Below are 19,683 nucleotides of genomic sequence, written 5' to 3' on the forward strand. Positions count from 1 at the left end.
GCATGTTTATTATTATTGTTGTTATTGTTAATATTAGTATCATCAGTATACAACAATATTTCTTCTTTTTTTATTCATGTGACCTTAGTCACACTGTTATATAATGTATAAATAATTATTTTCATTCTTCTTAAGATATTGACTTTAACATATATATATATATTTTTTTATTTGCTGATTAGCTGGAAGAAATCTTTTTTGGGACTACAAAATATACTCATATTTTCAAAGAAAATATAAATTATATTTGCCTGATTAGCTTGCTCAAAATTTATTTTTCATTTTTACGATGAGCCATGAAAATCCACAATATATTCCAATTATGTATATAAAAAAATTATGTCACAAAATATTATATAATCATTATTTACATGTTATTATTATTATTATTATTATTATTATTTTCCCTAATAAAATCCAGATGTTTCAATGTGGCATTGTTTTTTAATTGTTATTATATTTCAATTCTTATTTTATTACACAAAATATTTTAATTACAGTAGGGTCACTTTTTTCATTCATTAAATATTGCTACAATTGTTTTTTTAAACATTTTATTTATGCAACAAAATATTACATTTTAATTTCATTCGTTTGCTATTTTTAATTTAACAATGAGCTAGTAAAATCCACATTATATTACAATTAATTTGGAGGGGGGAGGGGTGTATTGACACCACAAAATTGCCTACTACATTTTTATTTTAGTATACTATTTGTTCAATATTTTTATTTTGATGATTAGTAAGCACAATTTCACTTCAATGACATGTTTAATCATTTTAATGATGTCACAAATTACATCATCATTATATCCAAATTATTAATTCGATGAAAGTTTTTTTTTCCCCCTTTTTTGCTGACACCTTGACTACCTGACCACACACACACCTCCATCACTTTACTCACCAGGGGTCCCGTGAGCCTCAGCACCTCAATGAGCTCTTTTCTGTAGACCAGAGGCAGCCAACGACACCCCAAAAGCTTGCCGCCCAACCCCGCCCGTGTGACCACCACATCTGGGGTCTGCGGGCCCACGTGGGGGTCCACGTGGGAACCCACCTTAGGCCCTCTGGCTTGGGGTTTAGGAGATGGTTTGTCCATGATAGCCACCAAAAACAAAAAAATGACGATTGGGCCCAAAGACACAAAATGGTCATTTATTGACAGAAGGATCAGAAGGAGGTCCCACCCACGATCCTCCCCTGAGGGAAGGCGGAGGAGGCATAACTAAGAAAAGGCTCTCAGGGGGCAAAACTGGCCACTGTGTTTTTCTAGAAAGCTTAATAATGTGTGCGTGCTACTAAAGCTGACTGGTAATCGGATAAGGAATGCCCGAGTGGCAAGTAGCCCCCGCCGTTTAAAAGACTTGATTCGTTCGTGAACGTCACATCACTAGAAACGCTCCCACACAATCAGTCGAGCGGAGCGCTTATGTGAAAATACGGTCAATCTAATGTATGAAATGTGGCGGTGGGTAACGACTCTAGTGTAGCCCAATGTAGCGGAGTAAGAGTAGCGTTACTTCTTCACACATCTACTCGAGTAAAAGTAAAAAATATTGTGTGGTCAAACTCTTAGTCTTCAAAAAGTTACTCAAGTAAATGTAACAGAGTAAATGTAACTGGTTACTACCCACCTCTGCCTGAGGACCATCGGGGACCTCGTCCAAAAGCCATTAAGTCCTCTCCAAAAGTATTGGAACGGCAAGGTCAATTCTGAAGACCAGATCAAAAGATGTAGGACAAAAGTTGAGTTAAGTCTTTTTTTTGCGGCGTACAAGTAAGCAAAAGTATTGGAACGGACATTGTTAAATGAAAGTTAAAGTGAATAACGTTTACTATTTGATGGCGTAAGCCTTACTCGCAGTAACTGCATCAAGCATTCTTCCTCCGAAATGTTTTTCCAGGCCTTTACTGCAGCCTCTTTCAGTTCTTTTTTGGCTCTTCCTGAGGTAAAATGCTTCCACCATTGGGTTCAAGTCTGGTGATTAACTTGGCTAAATTTGGCTTCATTGTCCATGTTTCTGTAAATTGCCAGACATAATGCGTTTGTTGACTTCGGAATTCATTCTGCGATGTGCGCGTTTGTGTTGTCTACGTGGGGACGTAACTCCCTCATCGTATCAAAGCAGGAGCTACTGTTTGAATGTGTTGAGTTTTTAGCATTGATCCCGTGTGTGTGCGCGGATGTTTGCGTGAGCGCGCGCATGTAATTGCCTCCGACCTTCGCTCAGCGCCGGATCTTTCAAATGAGCCACTGTGACGCAGGAAAGGAATTAATCAAATTTTGCAGCCACGTGATGACGGCGCCAGATCAAGTCGAACATTTGTCAGTCATCATGACGCATAATAACTGTGACAAATACAGCAAATGGCACACGCGCATTGCAGTGCACAGTCCTCACATTACCAGCATCTAATTGCATTTTGTCAATTTTTCATGCTTATTTCTAGGAATTAAAGTTAAGCCCAGGAGGGGTTTTTTTTTTTAATTCATTGCCTTAATTGTTTTATGCTCTAGCCTCCAATCAGATTGTTCCGATATGAATTGAAACGTACAACAGTGCTGTATGTTTTATATCACGTCGTTTTAATAAGCTGCTAGCACTGCACTCCTTTTTTTTATGCCCACTACTGTAACTCAACAGCTACGATTTAGCGCCGGCTACCAATAAAAAGGACACAACAATAAAAGGAAGCCAGGAACTTGCACATCATTGATAACAAAGACTGGAATGTCATAAAACTGCGCTCCTCTTTTAGCGTCTTTCATAGCGACCTGACGCATTGTCACGTCTCGGATCTTCAGACGAACACGCTCAGGTAAGCTAAGTCGCTTGCTTTTCTTTGTACAATGCTATTTTTTCTGCAAACGTCATCAAAAGGACACCATAAAGAGCGGATGATTCATGATTGAAACTATTTTCTCTCACTTTCTTACCAGGAAAGAATAACATGGCATTTTACTGTTTCCTTGTATTAGCGCTGTGTGCGGCACAGACGCTGTGTAAGTATTACACACACACACACTGTGCGTCACAGTCGTCTGTACCTCCGCCAAGGCCAAATTGCTCAAAGTTATGCATTTGGTCACTATTTTGCACTTGTTTAATTCCAGTTACTTTTAGTTTGTTTTTATTTTACTTTCTTTTAGTTTAGTGTGTATGTATATATATACACACACACACACACACACACGTGGTGTGTTAGAAAAAATCGATTCGGCAATATATCGCGATATTACAGCACGCAATTCTCGAATCGATTCGATATGCGGCCGAATAGATTTTTAAACATCACATTTTTATGGAAATATTCAACAAAATGTCTTATTTAGGGTTAGGATTCACACATTAAGCATGCAAGAATGTTATATTAATGGAACATTAAGCCTTAATATTTTATTTCAGTGCTGTTCAGACATGAAACAGACTGCAACCTGTTTGCTAAATGCAGTGGCTCAGTTATAAGCCAGAATTTTCAGATAAACAAATACATTTTCATCTTACAGCGTACATGTACAAGTTTACTGGTTTGTATTTTCTAAATTTGGGTTTAAAAAAAATGGCAATAATGAATTTATAGATTTGTATCGGGATTAATCGGTATTGAATCGTTGATACGAATCAAATCGGCAGGTACTAGGCAATTCACACCCCTAATATATATATATATATATATATATATATAAATATATATATATATAATGTATGCATTTGTATAATATATATGGAGTATTTGTCGAGTACAAGATAAAAAAAAAGTTACAATTGTGATCTCCATCCCAAGGCATCACCATCGAGTCTGTGCCCGGCGTAGATGGCGAGGGCGTCATCCTAACCGAGCTGGACAGCACCGTGTTGCTGGTGTGTCGCAGCAACCGATCCGAGGATGATGAGGGAGCAGAGCTGGTGTGGCTGAGAAACGGCGCCACGGTGGCACTCCGCCAGGAAAACCGCAAGGGACAAAGCGGCGTGTGCGTCACGCCGGTCATCCACCAGGACAACGGTGCCACCTTCACCTGCCGCCTGGCCAGCAACGCCAGCGTTGAGGCCTCCGTCACACTCAATGTCACATGTGAGTGCTAACAGAAAATGTTGAGTGTGGACCTTTGCCAAGGGCAAATAAGCCTATATATATGCCCTTAAAGCTACTGAATGCAGAAAATTGAATTTCCAGAGCCGCAAATAGAATACCCTGTGATTGGTCAACTGCCGGTCACATGACATCTGAACGCCATGTTGTTACCGTACTGAAATCGAGTTGGCCAAACTCTCTCTATATACTGTATCTATATGTGTGAATTTCGAATCGCTACTGCCCCCTGTGGCCAAAAAATTAAACTGCGTTTTTCCTTCTTCACATACACAACACGCACATGATGTCACATCCGCAGATAGAGGGCGGGAAATTCGAACCCAAATCCTGACTGAAAACTATTAGCCAGAGCCTTTCAAGAGTTCCCATTAAGAACAACTAAGGTGTTAATCTACTAATTTAAAAAAAAATCAGTCATAAATGGTCAAATAAAATGGCTATTGTAAAGATATTTGGGGGCAAATTGTTACAAAGTGAAGCTTTAAAAACGAATTTCATTGAGGGAAAAAAAACAGTTTTACACCAATCCTGTAGGTTGCAGTAGTCTGTGTGACAAAGTAATTTAGGGCGGGGACAAAATATACTTGTTTTAATATTTCCTCTGATCGAAAATCCTTGATCCCATTATTCTGAATCACGTGTTGACCAACTTGTGTTGACCAATTTGACCCCATGACTGTTGCCTCATCCAATAAATTGATAATCTGGGAATCTAATCTTGTTTCAAAAGGCCCTTGAAAGACTATCCCAATTTGTGTAAATTACTATTCTCCGGCTACAATGAGTTCCGCTGTCTTTCCCATTGCTCGTATTTCTTGACCTTCTGCCTCCAAATTACTTGATGACCTTAGAATCTTTACTAATTTAAAATGGGGACCAAAAGACTTTGTAAGATTAGAATTCAAATTCTCCTCTTAATTCGGCGTATTGCTTGATCTTATTAAGTGCTGGCACATCCAAATAACTTGAAAGTCTTGGTATTTGCTGCAGTTTCGAATAGACTTTCCCCAATTTGTGTAAATCTGAATTTCTCTTTCTGGTCTTTCTAATTGTTCTGATTCTTCAATACCGAGCAAAGTTATTTTAGTTCACGCAAAAACTAAAACTAAAATGAAAAAAAAAACAATTTTGGTAACAAAATAAAATAAAAACAAAAATGCTTCTTTTTTTTTTAAACGAAAACTGACAAACTACTTTTACATGTACAAAACTAACTAAAACTAACTATAACTATAGCTTTGTTTTAGTCTTTAGTACCGTAATTAATATAATGCATGAGCCTTTGGGGATGATTTTAAATGCAATTTTCAGTATATTTATTTCGATATTAACCGGAATAAGGACGTTTGAAAGTGTGTCACGTAGAAGTGACGTCATCTAGCAGCAGCCAATAGAAAAGCCCCTTCAGATGACGTCTCCGCTCAGCTCGCCTGCTTTTACATTTAACACAGCCAAAATGCACTGCGAGGTAAGAAATGCGTTAATTTTGTCATTTTACCAGGGTGTTTATTAAATATTGTGCACAAGTAACACACATTAAAACAAAAAACAAATACTGAAACTAATAAAAAATAAACTAAAACTAAGCATTTTTTTAACAAGTACAACTAATAAAAACCAGAACCCTGGAAAGTCATTAAAACTAACAAAATGTCAAACAAAACTCAAAACTAAATAGAAACTAACTAAAAATAAAAATTCCAAAACTATAATAACCCCGAGTGCAGTCAAACAAATCATCTAAACGTTGTCCTCCTCAGATCCGCCCGTCCTGTCGGGATTTGAGGACGTGTGGGTGGAGTATGACTCGCCGCTGGTCCTGCGCTGCGACGCCTTCGCCAACCCGCCCGTCACCGTGTGGTGGACCCTCAACGGCACTGCTCTCGACCTCGTTGGAGGGGGCTTCACCGTAACCGACGACGGCTTCTCTAGCCGACTATCTGCCAACAAGGCAGAGAAGAGTAAGCATGAGGGCCTCTACCGCTGCACTGTCGACTCGCCTGTCTATGGAGTCGAGAGCAAGGACTTCCTGGTCACCGTCACAGGTGAGTCCTTGAATCCAGAATCAATGTTGAGCCTCCATGTTGCTGACTTTGTTGTTGTCCGCAGAAAAGACCGTTAAGTTTCCACTGATACCCATCATCGCTGGCGTGGTTGTGGTGTGCCTTACGGCACTTTTCGCCGTTTTGTCACGCTGGGAAAGAATCGTCAAGGTAACATGTGGTACAGTGACAAAAGTATGCAGTAACCGTGTCTCCTAACGTCCTTTTCTCTCCCAACAGTGCTGCAAGTGAATGGTTGTCGTCAACTTGACATTCCTGTCTGCAGCCGGTCATCTTAGCGCTAAAGCTAAGAGAACCAGCTATTTAACCAACTCATTGTGTAGCTCTCCACATGACAGCTCATCTTCATGACAGCAGGAACGAGCCATATTGCAACTGAACGAGACTGCCTGAAGCCAGTTACCATAGCATGAAAGCTAACCGGCCAATTAAAGACTACACAAGGATGCCTTTTTATTGTAAATGTCAACTCAGCAAGACTGCCAACAGTTATCTTAAGATAAGGCTTGATCTTGGCATTGTACTTATGTTGTACATGTTTTATGTTTCATCGATATGAGCAATCTAGTATTTCACTGAATTGAAAGTAAGATAATTTTTCCAAAGCACATTCTTATTACTACAGTACATCCAACACAAGTTGAATTTTAATGTATTTTTTATGTATTAAATCTAAATTTAAACCAGGTTTTTATTCATGAACTTTAGCTCCTGACTCAATGACAGTGACTCATTAAAATGGTGTTATCCATTTACTTTTAATGAGACAAAAAGCTACACATCAACGTTCAAGGCCAAGCTCACTATGACTTACTCATAAAATGAAAGATGGTGTTCGTGTTAAAAAAACAAAACAGGAATCATTTAAATAGATAAAGAAATGGTGCCCCCGCTTCTGTGACTTGGACAAACCCAAATCCGATTAAAAGAAACAGGCAAATCGAAGTGGTAACATGGCCTGGTAACTGGTTGCTGTCAATAGCTCTTGCACATACAACTTAATACAATCATGTACATTGGTCCCCACCGCACGATGATTAATTTAATCACGTGGTGATTCAACCGAAATTGTATTACGACGTATTAAGGCTCAAAGAATACCCTTTTCAGCAGGACACCAACTTAATTCATAAACACTCTAGCGACATCTGCAGGTCAATTTAAGAACCTCAGTTATTGTTATTATTACTTTTTTGTTCTTTGGAAGTTGTTAATTCAATTAATTTATGTTATCGATCGTTATGAAATTCAAACACACGAAGAATACAATTGAAATACATGATACAATTTGCATTTTTGAGCAAGTGCAATGTAAGTGAACAATGAAGCGAACGAGGCAAGAAGGGCATAACTATTTGAATTACGTCATCCTACGGGTGTGTTTCTTTACAACATTTAACTCCTTATTACATTCAACGTTAATATTGCTTCTAATAACAACCAGACACAAAAATACAAAATTCAATTTAAAAAATGAAAAACATTTGGTCCCTGTTGGAAACATACCGGAAGTATAATATATTGAAGGGCGGGGCGTGGCGCTAACGTCACATGACAGGGCGTTACCCAGCCTGCCTGGAGTTTTTTCTTCGCCGCCAAATTCAAACAACAGAGGAGTCTTGTCGTTGAATCTTGCACAACTAAGTGCTTCTTTTAAGGTAAGGCAAACCTAACATACACGTCACAAAGAAAAAGTTTTTGTTTTTTTCCCCCCATTACGTTTTCTTTCGTAATTATCTCGTGGAGGTGAACAACTTTAATCCTTATCTTGCGTGAAGCTCACGTTGCGTTCAGGGGCGCTGGCCGGGTTTGAAAATCCCTTGTTCCCACAAATCACTTGTTGTCCATTGTTTGTTGTGTGAAAGCTGACTAAATAAGGTATGTGCGTCAAATTTCAAAGTTGAATTGATTTACATGAAACCAACATTATCAGACAAATCTTTTCAAGACAGTTCCACTTATATAAGTTTCTTCGGATAGTGAGAAAGTTATGACTCTTAAAATTGAGTAAAAATTTACCAATTTTGCCAATGTATTAATGCAAAGGTAATGGGATATAGATTTTAGATGTTATATTTATTGCAGGATCCCAAGTTTCAATCTTACATAATGTCTTTAAAAAAAATGTAATCCTATTTTCAAAAGACTGCTATCATTGGAAAGCTTGTTGCTAAACTGAGAGAACAAATAGCAATTATATTAATATTCATAGTTACGATTAGTAAAGTAGTATAATGTACACGATTGTAAAGTTATGTGAATGAATTAACACTCCATGTTAGTACGTATACACCGTAAAGGAACAAATATATTAAAGGAGGCCTAGTAATTGACACAGTTCATGAAATTAGCGTTGGAAGTAAAGGACGAATAAAAAAAAAATAATAATAATTTGGTGTCCTAGTAGTCCTCAGACTGCAGGTGGGTGGGATGGCTTTCGTGTTCGTGTCTTTAATCATTTGGTTTTGTGAAGCATTTTATGTTGCATAACAGTTTTAAATCATCTTTGTACTCCTAAATGTCTTATTTTCTTAAGAGAACTTTTCCATTCACCCAAGCTTAAGAACACATAAATTTTTCTTTGCACATTATCAGGTGTCATTATAACCGTTTGATTAAGAAGATGAGCAATAAAATAATTGAATTTTCAACTTTGTGAACCTGCATACTTGATTAAAGGCCAAGTGCTATATTTGCTCAGATTGTCAGAATGCCGTCGTCTCCCGTGATGAACGGAGTTGGTAGAGCCGTGGTAGGAGTGTGGCGGGCCCACACGACCCTGGATGAGTCGGATGGTGCCGAGAGCTCCCCCGAGGCACCCGACCGCTTCCGTAAGATGCGCTCCTCGTCCTCCATCAGCTCGCTGCGCAGGTCGCTGCGCAAGCGTCTCCCACTGCGCGCCGTCCAGGCCAACTCCCTCCCGGAAATCGCCAGCGGTGGTGTGCGCACCAAGGAGCCCAAGACCAGCGCCGTTTGCAAGACCAGCGCCGTCTGCAAGCTGACGCGCACCGCTCGGAACTCCATCACCGGGGTGTATCAGGTACCTGCAATCGGGACTAAAAGAACACTCCCGTGTCCATCTTCAGTATCTTTATCATCTCCTACTCAGAGGTTGCAGAGGAACAGGGAGTTCTCTCGCGACCAGTGCTTGGTAGCGACGCCGGGTCGCATCTACGAGGGGGAGGAGTCGGCCTCGCCGGTGTCTCGCACCCCCAGGTCCGCAGCCAAGACTAGACGCACACCAGGCTCCAGAGGGAGGAGGACCCCTGACGCCGGCGTCCTTGGGGTGAAGCACGGAGGAGGGAGACGGCAGCTGGTTCGCATGGCGTCGCTGCGAAGCCCCTATGCTTCTCCCAACATGCGCAACCGGAGGCTGTGAGTCTCGTGGATGCTTCTCTCCTACACGAAGGACAATTTGCTTCCTACATTTTGACTTTTTACCGTCTTTTCCATGACAGGAAGTTTGACCAGGATCTGGAGTCTGTCTCATGTGGACTCAGCAGGCTTAAACGTCTCTCAAGGGCCTTCGATGAGCTCATCGGAAAAGATGACAAGTAAGGTCTCTTATGTGGTGCATATCCATTAAAAACAAAAAAATTAATCATAGCATCATCAAAGTGGAAGTCAACCTTAAACATTTCTTGATAATATGTTATATGTGACCTCACTAGTCTAAAAATGACATTCCGATTAATATTACATTTGTGGAATATGAGTTATAAAGCAAAAGCCCTTTTTTTTTTATCTCGGGGCGGCCATTTTGCCACTTGCTGTCGACTGAAAATTACATCACAGTCGCTCATGCTTTTTAGTAAACGAGCTCACTTTTTTTTCTGAAGCTGAGCTCAACATTGATGTCATCTTCAGTCGACAGCAAGTGGCAAAATGGCCGCCCCCTCAGATGGATAAAAACGGCTGGATTTTGCTGCTTAACTCATATTGCACAAATGTAATAATAATCAGAATGTCATGTTTAGGCTAGTGACGTCACATATATTACTGTCAATAATTTTGGGGGCTTGACTTCCCCTATAAAGCAATTTCGTCGTTTGTCAGTTATTCATGGTAGTGTTAAGAGAGCAGAGAGAAGGCGAATGTTTCTATGTCGTACATCATGACTATATTCGTGTCAGTATGTGAATGAAACATCTGTGTGTATTTGTGCGAACCGTTGGTCCAGAATACAGCGAGCCCTCCCGTCCAATCAATCCCAGCTGCCGTCTGCCCGCACATTTCCCCTCCCGCCCTTGCACATTCTTCCCGCCTCAATTTCAAACCGAGGGGCTGATAGCATGGGAAGCGAAGCGAGTGTGTGAAGGCGTGTTTGTTCTAACCAGATGAAATTCCAAGAATGTAACTTTTGCTGGGAGTGTTCTTGCGTGTCACTTCCTGCTGTGACATTCAAAGTGAGTTACAGCAGTGGGCCCATATAAACATGGAGTGTTGTGTTTTTTTCCACCCCTCCTCCTACAACAGGCGCTTTGGCTATTCCCAAATAGATGAATAATAAGAGAAGGTAAATGCATCCGAATGAATTGCAACGACTAAAAGAGGAATGACGAGCATGTGATGGAGATGCATGTGCCTGGACTGAAAATAACCCAGTTTTTGTTTTACTAATGCTCTGTACTTCTTTACAGTGGAACCTCTACTGGTGCTTCTAATAACTTTCCAGGGAGTAACTCTTCGTCTTGTGCGAATTAGTCAGGGCCCACCTCGCACCACAACAAAAGAAACTGCGCCGATATTCAGCATTTTATGAATATCGGCATTGGCCTCTTTTTTTGTCTTGATGGCCGATTTATTAAAAACTGTTATTTTTGCTCTAATGGGCGCTTTTCTCCTCCATCTGCTCGGAGTCAGCGGTTGTTGACTCCCTGCAGCATTGGCCCGCCCGCAGCACCATTTGATTGGTTGCCCTTGCAGCGCTAACAACCAATAAGCAGCTATTAGTTCGTGAGATAACGGCTAGCTCGCGGATTTTTTTAGCTGCTATTTGGGTGTTATCCCAGGGTTAGCGTGAGGGGGAACAGTTAGCCCACGAGCTAACAGTTAGCTTGCGAATTAGCAGCTATTTGGGAGTTAGCGTGCGGGTGAATGGTTAGCCCGCGAGCTAACTGTTAGCTCGCGAATTAACGGCTATTAGCCCGTGAGCTAACGGCTAGCTCGCGGGCAAACCTAATAGCCGTTTTTTAGCGGCTATTTAGGAGTTATCCTGGGGTTAGCGTGTGGGTGAATGGTTAGCCCGCAAGTTAACAGCCCGCGAATTAGTGGCTATTTGGGAGTTGGCATTATACTTGGTGCAAAAGCTGATGGCTAACAAAAATCCTTTAACATGTAGCAAATCACAAAAGCTGTTTAATAAAAATGTGCTTGAAGGCATTTAAGCAGTCAATGCTGGAGTTTTTATTATTAATTTTTTTGACACCAACGTTTTTTCCCCCCCTGCAAATGTATATCGGTTATCAGCCTCCCTGAATAGCGATAATCGGTATCGGCCCTGAAAAAAACATATCGGTCTATCTCTACTTAATAGCATTGTTTTTACCATTGTCTTTATTATAATGTCATCCAAATCCAATATAAAATATTCAACAGTTTAAAACCCTCATTTGCATACAGTAGCATTGCTCCAAATTGACTATTTGAGGTTCCACTGTTGATTCTCTTCGTTTACACCATTTTCCCATATCTTAACATTCCTTGTGTGTCTCATATGACCATTAACAATGATTTTTAATTGGACTACTGATTGTATTTTTGATTTATTCTTACTCCAGGCGCAGCACAACGGAAAAGTACGGCAGTTTGACAGCCAACACGACCACAATGACAACGCTTGTGATGAGGAGAAAGTTGGACCCCAACGGCAAGCTCAGCTGCTCCAATCTAAGCCACCAAGCCTCACGGATGTCGCAGCGAGTTGGCGGCTGGGTCCATGCCGTCCGCAAAGGAAGCCTTCAATAAGTTTGTATGTCATTGTAAAGGACCTTTTGTATGCATAGCCATGTTATATACCGTTAAGTCGATGTGTCACTTTTTATTATGGTTAATGTATTTAGTAGTGATACTGTAACGTACTTGCCTTTTGTTTTTGTTTTTCAAACTTGCCTACTAGCAGTGTTATTTGTTTGGTTACATGTGTCGCTAGACTAATTCTCTAAGCTTGAGTCAACTGTTCTTATTTGTAGCTACCAAAAGTCTGTTTGTTTTTGTTGTTCTTGTGATTGTTTTCCCTCTAGCTGCTACAACCAAATGTTTTAGTTAGCAATGTTCTATTATCTACTTTTTTAAAGGAATGAGACTGAAATTGTATAAGTACAAGTAACACTAATGTCTGCATATATTACTAATTTTTCTCACTTGTTTTTATAGTGTACTGTTTTCCATATGAATGTGCCTTTTTTTTCTATATACACGTTTTTCTACTCGAGTATATCCCTGGCTTGAGGCAGATGTGGGAACTTGAAATGTGACTTGTGGATGATTTATGTTTGTTGTTTGTATGTTTGTTTGTATGTCTACTTGTTTTATAATGTGATAAGCAAGACTCATTGGGTGAAATTGACGACCTTTCGACCTTACGACCTTTCGAGTGATAGAAAAGTGGGCTGGGGGGACTTGGCAAATGTGAATTAAATGGTCACTTATAGTAACTGCTTGTGTGATTATTATTTTGGTCATATTAAATTAGTTACAAGTACCGGTATGTAAAATGGTAACGGATTAAGTTATATTTTTTGCAACAACAAAAATACTGGATTTACCAACTGGGTGTGCAGTAACGTTTTATGAGGTGGTTTGGTAATTTTCAAATTTAGTAAAGGCCTTTTTTTTTCTTTTAAAACTTATTTAAAGTAGCATATTTTTTGCCGTACACAAATATTAAACATTCTTGAGTTGGGAGTGATAAAAGATAATGGTATGTGGATTCCCTCTAATGTAAAAGAATGACTGCCCAAGTAAGTATTCAACTTTTAAATACATTTTAATGTTTTCTCTGGTTCTAAACATTTGAGTACAATTTTATATGTGCAATAAATTTTAGTCAATTTACCGTTTTGTTTTTTAAATTTCCCTGTGGAAGTGTAGTGTGTTAAAAGTATGCGTTATGTTACAGTGGCCTACCATAATAGTAAATATATATTTTATTAAACAAAATTAATGTCTTAAGTTTGATCATCACAATTAGTCTTATTACTCTTATTCTTCACATCTGTATCTTCGCCAAGTTTGTCTCTTATCGCTTGCCGTCTTAAGGCCGACGCCTGGCCAGGGGAAACTACGCCCCTTCCTTTCTCTCTCAGGCTTTGTACTGTCCACGCCGCGGCTCCTTTCTCCACACTGTGACGCCGCAAAAAAACCAACTATGGCTCTCCACGTTCCCAAAGCTCCTGGCTTTGCCCAAATGTTGAAGGATGGTGCTAAGGTGAGCTTCTATTTAGCTTTCACGTTGAGACTTTCACCTTTCTCGTGACTCGTTGTGAACCAACGTGCTAGCTAGTTAGCTCTAGCCGCCTCGTTAGCACGTACCTTCAATCACATGCTGAGAAAGGAGAGAAAGTTCTGGAAGGTAGTCGGGATGATGTTTACATCTGGACAATATTTAAGTTATTTAACTGTCATGTCTGTATATTGTGAAAGTACATATTTGTTCATATTAGTGTTGATACGACAGCCAAGCTGTCATGAGTTGTGCTAATGCTAATGGAAAATTAAGTAAGCTATTTTTTTTTCTTTTAAGTCCACTTGTTAAAATGAAAACAAGATGTTATTCTAGTAATACTACACCCCCCCCCCCCAAAAAAAAGGTGGTACTTTATATAAAAAAACAACCTCTTTTTTTGTAAAAAAAAAAAGTATTTGATAATGTTTTGGCAATAAAACCATTGTAGATTAAAAATACTTTGTTTTTCCTAAGAAAAAAACCCCATATCTGTGACATTTTCCCCAAGAAAACAATCCTATTGACATACTTCCTTAATATCTTCTTTTTATCTTCAAGAAAATAAATTTTCAAAATATCTTTGGAAAATATTATTTGTTTCTAGTTTTTTTACAAATAAACTGATATCGTAATGATCATTTGCAACAAGCCAGAAGGCTAAGACAATACTCCAATAAAGTTTCCTGCAGCGTATTCACCATTAGTAAATATGACATATTTTGTAGCACTATTCAGGTCTTGAAGAGGCAGTCTATCGCAACATCCGAGCCTGTAAGGAACTTTCGCAGACCACTCGCTCGGCCTACGGGCCCAACGGTACATACCTGTCCCAATCACTTGGTTTTATTACAGTAAATGATCATTGGACATTAATTGACCCCGTGCCCCTTTTTTTCAGGCATGAACAAAATGGTTATCAACCACTTGGAGAAGTTGTTCGTCACCAATGACGCCGCCACCATCCTCAGAGAGCTGGAGGTTGGCAACCAGCGTTTGAGCCCGCCGTTTCGGTGACATCATCGGTCGATTGAGTCCGATCTCTGTGTTGTAACCTTTTAGGTGCAGCATCCCGCGGCCAAAATGATCGTGATGGCGTCCCACATGCAGGAGCAGGAGGTGGGTGATGGCACCAACTTTGTCTTGGTGTTTGCCGGCGCTCTGCTGGAACAGGCAGAGGAGCTCCTACGGATGGGCCTGTCCGTGTCGGAGGTATGTTTGTGTTTATGCCGGGGGCTTAACATGCATATGTCTGTGACAAAATGTCTAGGATGAATCCATTTTGGAATAAGGCTGTAACATAACCAAATATTTAAATGGCTTGTCCGCAGGTTATTGAAGGCTATGAGAAGGCGTGCCGGAAGGCACTGGAGCTCCTGCCCGACTGTGTGTGCTCATCAGCCAAGAACCTCCACGACTTGAAGGAAGCCTCGGCACTGATCCGCACGGCCGTCACCAGCAAACAGTACGGCAACGAGGACTTCCTGTCCAACCTCATCGCACAGGCTTGCGGTGAGCACCAGCGCCCCCCTCTCGACAACGTGCCACTCGATTTATCCCCTTTTGACGTCTTCTTTTTCCTTTCTGCTTCAGTGTCCATCTTCCCAGAGTCCGGCAGCTTCAATGTGGATAACGTGCGAGTGTGCAAGATTCTGGTGAGTGTCCTTAAATGTGTGTATTGGGTATTTTTTGCTTTTAGGCCTCCTTGACTTTTTACCTCTTTCTTGTCAGGGTTGTGGCGTGACGGCGTCCTCAGTGCTGCACGGTATGGTGTTCAAAAAGGAGGCAGAGGGAGACGTCACGTCGGTGAAAGACGCCAAGATCGCCGTCTTCTCCTGTCCTTTTGACTGCATGGTGACTGAGACCAAGGTGAGTGAGCCGTACAGTGAAGAGCGGATGCTGTGGTACTTGATTTTAGTTCTTCATTTATTACATAAGTAATGGAGATCATAAAAACTAGATTAAATTGAATTGCAGTTAAGTTAAAGTTCCTTTAATGCCACTCATTTTTTTCAACGGGCGCCCCTCAATTGGAAAGCCTGTACTTGGGGAATTCCAGTCGCAATGTAGCAGACATGTCCACGTCAAAATTGATCAGTATTAAAATTAATAATAATGCATATATTGTGGTCAAGTGTTATTTTACAATTTTACAAATTTGCTAAATTTCACAAGTTACTTCATGTTAGATATTAAATAGCTCTTAATATGAAAGGGAAATTGCACTGAGCTGTCACCAGTCTTACAAATGCAGTTATGCCATCTAGTGGCAGAAAATGACCTTAACACAAATCAACATCACTCTTGTTTCTTTACAGTACAGTACAGTACATATTTTAAATTTTATGAATTACTATGAAATTACTGTATCGACTAAAAGATGCGGCCATATTTGTACTAGTTTAAAAAAAATCAAGAGTACAGCAACAAGAGTATGAAACTTAAAAAAAAAAGATTGTACATTTAATTGTACATTTAAAACAGATATAAAATGTGCGATTAAATGTGAGTTAACTATTGAAGTCGTGCGATTAATGACAACTAAAATATAATAATCGTCTGACACCCCTAATAAAAACAAATGACAATGTTATCGATTGCATGTTTTCATATAGTCCGGTTTCCTCCTGCATTCCCAAACGAATGCAATAAATGCTCAATCAATTAAATGTGGTCTGTCCATCAGGGCACAGTGCTGATAAACAACGCCAAGGAGCTGATGGACTTCAGCAAGGGCGAGGAGGACATGATGGAGACCCAAGTCAAGGCCATCAAGGAGGCCGGCGCCAACGTGGTGGTGACGGGCGGCAAGGTGGCCGACATGGCGCTGCACTACGCCAACAAGTACAAGCTGATGGTGGTCCGGTAAGGCGATTGTAATGATATTTTTCATTGCAAACAAAGCATTCTTAAAGCAAAATGGAGGGTGTAAAGGGACTCAATTTTTAATTTTAAAATGACTATTTTGAGAAATTTTTCCCACTTTTTAGTAACGTTTGTGTGCCTTTTCAGGTTGAACTCCAAGTGGGACCTGAGGAGGTTATGCAAGACGGTTGGAGCCATAGCTCTGCCGAGGCTGGTGAGTGTGACCTCATCTTGTCCATTTGTATCAAAAGTAACACCACAATTATTTTTTTAACACTCTTGTTTGGTCTATAAGACTGCACCTACCCCTGAGGAGATTGGTCACTGCGACAGCGTTTACCTGACGGAGGTGGGCGACACGCAAGTAGTGGTCTTCAAACACGGTGCGTCAATTCTCTGTGTCAGTGTCTCCCGTGATCGAAGCTTCAAGTTAAACGTTTTTGTTCTTAATGGGTTAGAGAAAGAAGACGGCACCATCTCCACCGTGGTGGTCCGAGGCTCCACGGACAACCTGATGGACGACATCGAGCGAGCCATCGATGATGGAGTTAACACCTTCAAGGTCCTCGTTAGGGTGAGTGGTGTCATGTGTAGGAGATAATTCGGTAAATGTTTATTATTGAATGGGATGTAAAACATTTAAACGAAAAGAAAAAAAATTTCCTTCACAATTTTCTGCCTTTGATAAAATACCTCAATTGATTTAAGAATTTTAGTAAACACAGTTATTCAACATCACGTTACTAATTCTGTAAATTAGTAACGTGATATCACAATCCGGTGGAATTCAGAAAGACTTGCTGTATAGGCAATTGAAAAGTCAATTTTCCATAACATGTTCCCTTTTAATCGCTCTCTCTGATCTCCCCTTCACTGTTTCCAGGACAACCGTCTGCTTCCTGGAGCGGGAGCCACTGAGATCGAGCTGGCCAATCGTATCACTTCCTTCGGAGAGGTACGCTCTTTGGTTTGTAACTCCTTTAAAAAAAAAAAACATTCTTAATCAATTGATATCTTTCTATTCTTCCTTGTTGTTAAGACCTGTCCTGGTTTGGATCAGTACTCCATCAAAAAGTTTGCTGACGCCTTTGAGGCAGTGCCACGTGCCCTGGCGGAGAACTCTGGCGTGAAGGCCAACGAGCTCATCTCCAAGATGTACTCGGCACATCACGAGGGCAACAAGAACGCAGGCTTTGATATTGAGGTGGGCCGCAAAACGAAGGAGAAATTAACATTGGAATACAAAAGAATTGCGCCATCCTGTGGGCAAATATGAAAATTACAAAATATATAAATCCAGTCCAGTGGGCTCCGGTTATGGTGAACACAAAATATTAGTCAAAAATGCCCACAAACATTCAATCTGCATTTTTTAAATGAAAAATTGTAGTAAAATAGTAAACGGGTGTGAAATGTTGCTGCATGCTTTGAATGGGGGTGGGAAGGGGTAAAGCCAGCTAACTACTGCTGCTGACTTTATTGTACTGTATCGTTTTTCCAGGGAGACGGCCCCTTGGTGAAGGACGTGGCCGAGGCCGGTATCCTGGAGCCGTACTTGGTCAAATACTGGGGCATCAAACTGGCCACCAACGCCGCCATCACAGTACTGCGAGTGGACCAGGTACGGCATTCGATGCGCTTTTTGTCCCACAACAGACGCAAACATTGGCCACTTTTGCGTCCGGGCCAGAGTTTTTGTTTAGCAGGTTAGCTTAGATGTGTGTGTACGACCCAGATCATCATGGCTAAGGCCGCAGGGGGACCCAAGGCTCCTAAGCAGAGGGGCCACTGGGACAAGGACGACTTGGATGAGGAGCCCGATAAGTTTGAAACACACCACTAGGAGCGCACAGTCAGTAGGTCCTAGAAACGTGTGTGGTTTCATTTTGTTGCTCACGGGTGAAACGTTGCCTGTCACTACTAACTTTAGTAAATGCGTTTGAAAACAACAAGAACGTTCAGTCACGTCAAGTGTGTGTTGCGGAATGAATTCACTCCCAAGTAGATGCGATGATGTGATTGCATGCGCATGTTTCTTTGAAGTGCACCTCATTACTAAAATTGTGTTGAGTAACGTTTGTTGCACGTCACCAGCAGATTTTATTTATTTTTTGACGCCGTATCTTGATACATCCTTAACCACTGCGTTTTATTGATGTGGAAGTTCTTGCAATAAAATAAACACCTCACTTCAGCTTCTCTCTTCTCTACAGGGACTTTAATTGGCCTCATTTACACAAATGGTAGCCTCGGTTTTTAATCTGCCTTGAGTAACAGACCACTTTGTGGTTAACGACACCTGATACCATCCGTGTGTATAATATGGTTTCCGCAGACATGACAAATGTAAAGCTGATGTCCTGCCATATTTCATGAAAACAACACAGTGTCACTTCTTGATACCGTTTTGTAGACCTCATATAGTGCAGCTGCTAAACATATGACCCAAAAAAAAAATATTTTAAAAAATTCTGCAGTTGAGCAACCAGTAGTATATATTTTTTTGTGCCATACATTGAAAAATTGTCCTCAACATCTGAACGGTCGTGTTTTGTACGAGTCATCATGTGACGTGACGTTCAGTTCCCACATGTATTTCCTGAAATAGTGGCCTCCGCTCTAGTTGATACCTTACCCTGATAAATCATCACCTTGAGTCATGAAAAGGTTCCTTTTCCCCCTTAAAAAAGTGCTTTATAATGACCCCGATACTGTGTCGACACCATGGGAAACTGCTCAATAATTTGGTGATTATTGGAGAATGTAAAAGAATGGTTGGCCATAGTGAGAAGAGCAGTAAGAATGGTGACCAAATACACGTTACCTTCCTCAGACCTACTTCACGGCACTTCAGCGAAGGCAATTTCATTATTGATTTGTGCTTCTGTTTGCTTTCCTTTTTCAGATCATCATGGCCAAACCAGCAGGGGGGCCCAAACCTCCACAGGGCAAGAAGGACTTCGATGAGGAAGACTGATTATGCCCTCTTACATTCATGTTTTTTTTTTTTTACTTGTTTATTTAAAGCTCTGCAGTTTCGTTTATTTTGTAGAAAGTCCTCTCAACAGCAGTCAACAGATATGGACGGACGGCACTGGTTAATGTTCTTCCTCGCAAATAAAAGGCACTTGTGCTGTCAAATCTGGCTACATTGTGATTTTTTTTTTTACACTATTCTTGTAATGAACTATAGAACATTACGCAATGCATT

The 19,683-nt window shown here is 40.5% G+C and overlaps 4 protein-coding genes across 10 annotated transcripts in view; 3 read left to right on the forward strand and 1 right to left on the reverse strand.

The window, feature by feature from the left end:
- The window catches only part of slc47a1 (solute carrier family 47 member 1), an 11,846-nt gene extending 10,644 nt beyond the window's left edge, over positions 1–1,202 (reverse strand). For both annotated transcript variants that reach the window (XM_086097971.1, XM_086097972.1), the window contains exon 1: positions 910–1,202. In XM_086097971.1, the coding sequence (XP_085954097.1) occupies positions 910–1,104 (195 nt within the window). In that variant the 5' untranslated portion in view covers positions 1,105–1,202. The remainder of the gene's footprint in view (positions 1–909) is intronic.
- Positions 1–6,846, forward strand: part of tmigd1 (transmembrane and immunoglobulin domain containing 1) — a 15,309-nt gene extending 8,463 nt beyond the window's left edge. The window contains exons 2-7 of one of the 2 annotated variants that reach the window (XM_086097977.1): positions 2,766–2,825; positions 2,947–3,009; positions 3,792–4,079; positions 5,861–6,145; positions 6,210–6,313; positions 6,383–6,846. In XM_086097977.1, the coding sequence (XP_085954103.1) occupies positions 2,958–3,009; positions 3,792–4,079; positions 5,861–6,145; positions 6,210–6,313; positions 6,383–6,394 (741 nt within the window). In that variant the 5' untranslated portion in view covers positions 2,766–2,825; positions 2,947–2,957 and the 3' untranslated portion in view covers positions 6,395–6,846. Of the gene's footprint in view, positions 1–2,765; positions 3,010–3,791; positions 4,080–5,860; positions 6,146–6,209; positions 6,314–6,382 lie in introns of those variants that run through there. The other variant, XM_086097976.1, reaches the window with a different exon arrangement.
- A 151-nt stretch (positions 6,847–6,997) lies between these two features.
- On the forward strand, positions 6,998–12,819 carry pimreg (PICALM interacting mitotic regulator). Of its 3 annotated transcripts, XM_086097975.1 has the most exons (6): positions 6,998–7,821; positions 8,865–9,203; positions 9,273–9,538; positions 9,622–9,717; positions 10,640–10,679; positions 11,944–12,064. In XM_086097975.1, the coding sequence occupies exons 2-5, from the start codon at positions 8,874–8,876 to the stop codon at positions 10,668–10,670; spliced, it is 723 nt and encodes a 240-aa protein (XP_085954101.1). In that variant the 5' UTR covers positions 6,998–7,821; positions 8,865–8,873; the 3' UTR covers positions 10,671–10,679; positions 11,944–12,064. The 3 variants fall into 3 exon arrangements, with proteins under 3 accessions (XP_085954101.1, XP_085954099.1, XP_085954100.1); XM_086097973.1 differs by lacking the exon at positions 10,640–10,679 and having other exon boundaries at positions 7,129–7,821; positions 11,944–12,819; XM_086097974.1 differs by lacking the exons at positions 6,998–7,821; positions 10,640–10,679 and adding an exon at positions 7,886–8,041 and having other exon boundaries at positions 11,944–12,819.
- Positions 12,820–13,435: 616 nt separating this feature from the next.
- On the forward strand, positions 13,436–19,617 carry cct8 (chaperonin containing TCP1, subunit 8 (theta)). 3 transcript variants are annotated; one of them, XM_086057760.1, is made up of 16 exons: positions 13,436–13,592; positions 14,336–14,426; positions 14,509–14,588; positions 14,670–14,819; positions 14,939–15,119; positions 15,201–15,262; positions 15,339–15,476; positions 16,294–16,472; positions 16,620–16,686; positions 16,768–16,855; positions 16,931–17,046; positions 17,356–17,427; positions 17,512–17,676; positions 17,974–18,093; positions 18,208–18,328; positions 19,378–19,617. In XM_086057760.1, exons 1-15 carry the CDS (start codon positions 13,533–13,535, stop codon positions 18,313–18,315), a joined length of 1,677 nt encoding a protein of 558 aa, XP_085913886.1. In that variant the 5' UTR covers positions 13,436–13,532; the 3' UTR covers positions 18,316–18,328; positions 19,378–19,617. The 3 variants fall into 3 exon arrangements, with proteins under 3 accessions (XP_085913886.1, XP_085913887.1, XP_085913888.1); XM_086057761.1 differs by having other exon boundaries at positions 18,208–18,324; XM_086057762.1 differs by lacking the exon at positions 18,208–18,328.
- The last annotated feature ends 66 nt before the right edge of the window (positions 19,618–19,683 follow it).

Source organism: Leptonotus elevatus, chromosome 16, assembly GCF_054856555.1.
Source record: "Leptonotus elevatus isolate MCC_2025b chromosome 16, RoL_Lele_1.0, whole genome shotgun sequence".
Taxonomy (NCBI): domain Eukaryota; kingdom Metazoa; phylum Chordata; class Actinopteri; order Syngnathiformes; family Syngnathidae; genus Leptonotus; species Leptonotus elevatus.